Raw genomic sequence first — 7,500 nt, forward strand, 5'->3', positions numbered from 1 at the left:
GGAGGAGGAGGAGGAGGGAGGGAGGGAGAGAGAGGAGGGAGGGAGAGAGAGGAGGGGAGGAGAGAGAGAGGGGGGAGAGAGAAGAGGAGGGAGAGAGAGAGGGAGGGAGGGAGGGAGGGAGGGAGAGGGAGAGAGAGGGAGGGAGGAGAGAGAGGGGGGGAGAGAGGGAGAGAGAGAGAGAGGGAGGGGGGGGGAGAGGGGAGGGAGAGAGTTAAAAAGTGAAAGAGTAAAATAATGAAAGAAAGAGTTAAAGAAAGAGTGAACGAGTGAAGAGAGGAGTGAGTGTGTTGCTTCAGAGCTGCTTTGGTGGGCAATTCACCAGAAATATAAAAAATACCATTACTCGGTGTGCAACAACAACAACAACAACAACAACAAGCAGCGCCTTGCCTGAACAGCAGCATGAGGGCCATGATGAAGGTCCTGAAGTTGTTGTGCTCGTTGACGGCGCTCTCTCCCTCTTCGCCCAGCGCCAGGTTACCAAACAGCTGAACACAAACAACAACAACAACAACAACAACAACACTGAGTGTGTGTCCTCCACCATGAGACTGAGAGTTATTGAAACTTAAGAAACACGTGACCCTCACCTGCATGCCGATGATGGCGTAGATGAAGAAGAGCATCGCGATGAGCAGGCACACATACGGCAGAGCCTGCAGGAGGAAGAGGAGGAGCAGGAAGAGGAGGAGGAAGAGGAGGAGGAGGAAGAGGAGGAAGAGGAGCAGGAGGAAGAGGGGGAGGAGGAGGAGGAGCAGGAGGAGGAGGAAGAGGAGGAAGAGAAAGAGGAGGAGGAAGAGGGGGAAGAGGAGGAGCAGGAGGAGGAGGAAGAGGAGGAGGAGGAAGAAGAGGAACAGGATGAGGAGGAAGAGGGGGAGGAGGAAGAGGAGGAAGAGAAAGAGGAAGAGGAGGAAGAAGAGGAGGAAGAGAAAGAGAAAGAGGAGGAGGAGGAGGAAGAGAAAGAGGAAGAGGAGCAGGAGGAGAAGGACGAGGAAGAGGAGGAACAGGATGAGGAAGAGGAGGAGGAGAGGAGCATGTGTTAGTGGCGGCCGCTGCGCCCCGTGGCCGTGGTGCGTTCAGGAGCGCGTGGACCTTGAAGGACTGGACGAAGGTCCACAGCAGGATGCGGATGGTCTCTCCCTGCCGCAGCAGCTTGATGAGCCGCGCCGCGCGGAACAGACGCAGGAAGCTCAGGTTGATGAAGTTGTTCTGCAGGAGAACACGGAGAACACGGAGAACACAGGGGGGTCAGGCCACCGCGGGGACCCCCGAGAGGAACCACAGCGGAGAGAGAGGTCAAAGAGGGGGGGGGGGGGTCAAACCCAAGGCGGGAAAGAGACGAAAGAAAGTCAGAATAGAGGAAATAAAGAATAGTCCAGAGGTCGTCATCCAATCAGAGAGCTTCTCCAAATGCACTGATCAGAGGGACATGCAGGACACCGGGTGGAGCACAGAGCAGTCAACCACACACACACACACACACACAGACACACACACACACACACACACACATACACACACACACACACACAAACATACACACACACACACACATGCACACACACGTGCACACACACACACACACACAGACACACACACACACATACACACACACACACACACTCTTGGGGAACTCTGTGTTGGAGGAACTCGGTGCAGTTTCACACTTGAGTTGAAGATTTGCAGGTTTGGGCTTTTTATGTCCAATTCTTAAAGTTAAGTTGAGTCTAGTTAAGTTAAGTCTAGTTAAGTTGAGTCTAGTTAAGTTAAGTCTAGTTAAGTTGAGTCTAGTTAAGTTAAGTCTAGTTAAGTTGAGTCTAGTTAAGTTAAGTCTAGTTAAGTTGAGTCTAGTTGAATAGATGAATGTTGTTTCCAGCGTGTGATGTTACTGTCGTCGGTTCTTTGAACCCCAAAACATTGTTTCCATAAAGTGGTTGACAGGCGAGGAAGAGGAGCATGGAGAGGGATGGAGGGAGGAGGGAGGGACTAGCCAGCAGCCTAGGCACAGCATACAGGGGGCAGCAGGGGCCACCAGGGGGCAGCAGGGGCCACCAGGGGCCACCAGGGGGCAGCAGGGGCCACCAGGGGGCAGCAGGGGCCACCAGGAGGCAGCAGGGGCCAGCAGGGGGCAGCAGGGGCCACCAGGGGGCAGCAGGGGGCAGCAGGGGCCAGCAGGGGGCAGCAGGGGCCACCAGGGGGCAGCAGGGGGCAGCAGGGGCCACCAGGGGCCACCAGGGGGCAGCAGAGGCCACCAGGAGGCAGCAGGGGCCACCAGGGGGCAGCAGGGGGCAGCAGGGGCCACCAGGGGCCACCAGGGGGCAGCAGGGGGCAGCAGGGAGTGCATTCACTCAGTGAGAGATATCTGATCCCCTCCATGTTCAATTAAATTAAGTTGTTGCACTTTAATCAAATGGGATAAAAGTTATTCATAAAGTATCAAAAGATGTGAGACAATAATCATCCAGGGAGCGTGTGCACGGAGGGGGGGGGCACGACCAATCAGGATGCAGCAGAACGCTTTGAGAGATAAATTACAAACCAACCAGATTCTACATGTGCCAAGATGTAGAAAGATGAATGGTGGGTGGGTGGGGGGGGGGGGGGGTACATCGTGAGTGGGTGAGAGACATTTATCTGTGGGGGTGGTGGTGGTGGGGTGGGTTGGTTGTGTGTTTTTATTGGGGGGGGGGGGATTGGGGCGAAACGCAACCCGCCACCAGCACCAGCACCAGCACCATCATCATCATCATCACCATCATCATCACCACCATCATCATCATCATCACCATCATCATCATCATCATCATCACCACCATCATCATCCTCACAGCACCACGGATGGAGAACACGATGAAGGATTCCATAGTGCATTTTGATTGGATGGATTTAGTTTTTTTTATACCACAGGAGGGAGTCGGGGGGGGGGGGGGGAGTACAGAGGTGTTTCAGAGAGAGCGTGTGAAGAGATAGAAGAGGAAGAGGAACCATCAACAGAGGCACAAACACTTTGAGGCACAACGTTCAGCACCTCTCCGCCACGCCCCGCGGCCCTCTGGGTAGGAAACGCCCCACGGCCCTCTGGGTAGGAAACGCACCACGGCCCACTGGGTAGGCGTCAAGTATGATAGTTTTCTATCATTAGAGTGTTTTAGTTTACCATAAGTAGATTATGATAGTTTTCTATAAGTAGAGTATGATAGTTTTCTATAATAGAGTATGATAGTTTTTTATAATAGAGTATGATAGTTTTCTATAAGTAGAGTATGATAGTTTTCTATAAGTAGAGTATGATAGTTTTCTATAATAGAGTATGATAGTTTTCTATAAGTAGAGTATGATAGTTTTCTATAAGTAGAGTATGATAGTTTTCTATAATAGAGTATGATAGTTTTCTATAAGTAGAGTATGATAGTTTTCTATAATAGAGTATGATAGTTTTCTACAAGTAGAGTATAATAGTTTTCTATAAGTAGAGTATGATAGTTTTCTATAATAGAGTATGATAGTTTTCTATAATAGAGTATGATAGTTTTCTATAAGTAGAGTATGATAGTTTTCTAGAAGTAGAGTATGATAGTTTTCTATAATAGAGTATGATAGTTTTCTATAAGTAGAGTATGATAGTTTTCTATAATAGAGTATGATAGTTTTCTATAAGTAGAGTATAATAGTTTTCTATAAGTAGAGTATGATAGTTTTCTATAAGTAGAGTATGATAGTTTTCTATAATAGAGGATGATAGTTTTCTATAAGTAGAGTATAATAGTTTTCTATAAGTAGAGTATGATAGTTTTCTATAATAGAGTATGATAGTTTTCTATAATAGTGTATGATAGTTTTCTATAATAGAGTATGATAGTTTTCTATAAGTAGAGTATGATAGTTTTCTATAATAGAGTATGATAGTTTTCTATAAGTAGAGTATAATAGTTTTCTATAAGTAGAGTATGATAGTTTTCTATAATAGAGTATGATAGTTTTCTATAATAGAGTATGATAGTTTTCTATAAGTAGAGTATGATAGTTTTCTATAAGTAGAGTATGATATTTTTTCTATAATAGAGTATGATAGTTTTCTATAATAGAGAATGATAGTTTTCTAGAAGTAGAGTATGATAGTTTTCTATAAGTAGAGTATGATAGTTTTCTATAATAGAGTATGATAGTTTTCTATAAGTAGAGTATGATAGTTTTCTATAAGTAGAGTATGATAGATTTCTATAAGTAGAGTATGATAGTTTTCTATAATAGAGTATGATAGTTTTCTATAATTAGAGTATAATAGTTTTCTATAAGTAGAGTATGATAGTTTTCTATGAGTAGAGTATGATAGTTTTCAATAAGTAGAGTATGATAGTTTTCTATTAGTAGAGTATGATAGTTTTCTATAAGTAGAGTATGATAGTTTTCTATTAGTAGAGTATGATAGTTTTCTATAAGTAGATTATGATAGTTTTCTATAAGTAGAGTATGATAGTTTTCTAGAAATAGAGTATGATAGTTTTCTAGAAGTAGAGTATAATAGTTTTCTATAAGTAGAGTATAATAGTTTTCTATAAGTAGAGTATGATAGATTTCTATAAGTAGAGTATGATAGTTTTCTATAATAGAGTATGATAGTTTTATTAAATTAGAGTATGATAGTTTTCTATAAGTAGAGTATGATAGTTTTCTATAAGTAGAGTATGATAGTTTTCTATAATAGAGTATGATAGTTTTCTATAATTAGAGTATAATAGTTTTCTATAAGTAGAGTATGATAGTTTTCTATTAGTAGAGTATGATAGTTTTCTATAAGTAGAGTATGATAGTTTTCTATTAGTAGAGTATGATAGTTTTCTATTAGTAGAGTATGATGGTTTTCTATTAGTAGAGTATGATAGTTTTCTATAAGTAGAGTATGATAGTTTTCTATAAGTAGAGTATGATAGTTTTCTATAAGTAGAGTATGATAGTTTTCTATAATAAAGTATGATAGTTTTCTATAATTAGAGTATAATAGTTTTCTATAAGTAGAGTATGATAGTTTTCTATAAGTAGAGTATGATAGTTTTCTATTAGTAGAGTATGATAGTTTTCTATAAGTAGAGTATAATAGTTTTCTATTCGTAGAGTATGATAGTTTTCTATAACTAGAGTATGATAGTTTTCTATAAGTAGAGTATGATAGTTTTCTATAAGTAGAGTATGATAGTTTTCTATTAGTAGAATATGATAGTTTTCTATAATTAGAGTATGATAGTTTTCTATAAGTAGAGTATGATAGTTTTCTATTAGTAGAGTATGATAGTTTTCTATAAGTAGAGTATGATAGTTTTCTATTAGTAGAGTATGATAGTTTTCTATAATTAGAGTATGATAGTTTTCTATATGTAGAGTATGATAGTTTTCTATTAGTAGAGTATGATAGTTTTCTATGAGTAGAGTATGATAGTTTTCTATAATTAGAGTATGATAGTTTTCTATATGTAGAGTATGATAGTTTTCTATTAGTAGAGTATGATAGTTTTCTATAATTAGAGTATGATAGTTTTCTATTAGTAGAGTATGATAGTTTTCTATAATTAGAGTATGATAGTTTTCTATATGTAGAGTATGATAGTTTTCTATTAGTAGAGTATGATAGTTTTCTATAAGTAGAGTATGATAGTTTTCTATTAGTAGAGTATGATAGTTTTCTATAATTAGAGTATGATAGTTTTCTATATGTAGAGTATGATAGTTTTCTATTAGTAGAGTATGATAGTTTTCTATGAGTAGAGTGTGACTCACACTACTTTCTAAGCAATCTGAGCCACCGTCTTGTCACAAAGAGTACATTTAAGAGTACTTTTAAGAGTACATTTAAGAGTACTTTTCAGAGTACATCGATACGGTGTTATTGAGAGTAATTTTAACACAATATGTGTTTAAGTATCTTTTTACTCTTCCAGCTTTTGGAAAACGATTCGCCGGACATTAAACGTTTGGCCTTAGGGTTAAATGACTTTTCCCTTCATTTGATTGGTCGATCAGCTCAAAGGGAACCGGTCTTGTCCGGTGGCCCTCAGCTCACTCATTGGGGGGGGGGGCCTCAGCTCACTCTTTGGGGGTTGGGGTCCTCAGAGAGAGAACCAGCTGGAGGAACAGATGTTTCTCTCTGGCTCCGCCCACAAGGAGCCGACGCTAACGATACGTTTCACTGGTTGTGCTGCGTCATCTCTGACAGAATCAATGGGACGTCAGAGCCAATCAGTTCGCTGTCGAAACGACAACAATCAACGACGGCCGCGCCGCCAATGGAGAAGATCCGAGCGCGGCCGGCGGCCATCTTTAATCATCCGACGCCGCTGTTCGTTCGGCAGTAATTAGCACGCCGATTCCGACTCGAGTCGACGTGACACGAGAAGAAGAGAACTTCAGGTTCTACGAGTTCAGGACCCCTGAAACCCGGCGTGAAGGGGAGGAGAAATCCACGAGAGGGCGACGGAGAGGCGCTGAACTTCATCACATCTTGAGTCTTATACGTCTACAATCCTACGAGGCTCACGTGAATAAAAACAGACACACAAAACACAACAACCACGTTAGCAGTTATGGACAGGAACACAACGTCAGTGGCAACACAATGGGCAATTAATCATGTGATAAATAATATCCAAAGTATTGGAGTTATTGAACCTGACAAAGACTCATCTACATATACATATATATTTATATATAAATATATAAAATATTTATATTTATTTATATGTATATATACATCTATATATATAAATATATATATATAAATATATTATAGTAAAGTTATTGAACCTGACACAGACTCATCTACATATACATATATATATATATATATAAAATATTTATATTTATATAGATGTATATTTACATCTATATACCTGTATATATATATATATATATATAAATATATTATAGTCAACAGTTATTGAACCTGACAAAGATTCATCTACAAATACATATATATTTATTTATATATATATATTTACATATATATATAATACATACATATATATAAATATACGCACTAGTCCGCCAAAAAACCCGGTTCTACCGTCGGGCGCCGCGGCACTTACCCCGAGTTCTGTGACGAGGATGTCGGTGACGGCTCCGAGGATGGACACGAAATCAAAAATGTTCCAGGCGTCTTTGAAGAAATTCTGTCGGGAAAAGAGAGAAAGAGAGAGAGAGAGAGAGGAGAAGACGTGAGAGACGTCGAGCACCAATGAGAAGACGGTAACGGTCCTCCGTGGACACGCCCCTCTTGAGATGCGTCTGCCCAAAACAACCACGCCCCCCGACCCCCCGACCCTACCAGAGGGCCGAAGGCGATGACCTTGAGGACCGATTCCATGAAGAAGAAGGTGGTGAACACGATGTTGAGGTACTTCAGCACCTTGTCGTACGTCACCGACGCGCCGTCGAACTAGAGACGAGAAAACACCACGAGTAAACACGCAAAGAAACACAAAAATGCAGAAGTAGGAACTTTAAATATAT

General features: G+C 41.0%; 1 protein-coding gene across 1 annotated transcript in view; it reads right to left on the bottom strand.

Moving 5' to 3' along the window:
- Window positions 1-7,500, bottom strand: part of cacna1ab (calcium channel, voltage-dependent, P/Q type, alpha 1A subunit, b) — a 145,348-nt gene that overhangs the window by 26,675 nt on the left and 111,173 nt on the right. The window contains 5 exon segments of the mRNA XM_056410306.1: window positions 391-488; window positions 591-656; window positions 1,093-1,209; window positions 7,077-7,160; window positions 7,316-7,426. Coding sequence (XP_056266281.1) covers window positions 391-488; window positions 591-656; window positions 1,093-1,209; window positions 7,077-7,160; window positions 7,316-7,426 — 476 coding nt within the window.

The sequence above is a fragment of the Pseudoliparis swirei genome, chromosome 24 (assembly GCF_029220125.1).
Source record: "Pseudoliparis swirei isolate HS2019 ecotype Mariana Trench chromosome 24, NWPU_hadal_v1, whole genome shotgun sequence".
NCBI classification, from domain to species: Eukaryota; Metazoa; Chordata; class Actinopteri; order Perciformes; family Liparidae; genus Pseudoliparis; species Pseudoliparis swirei.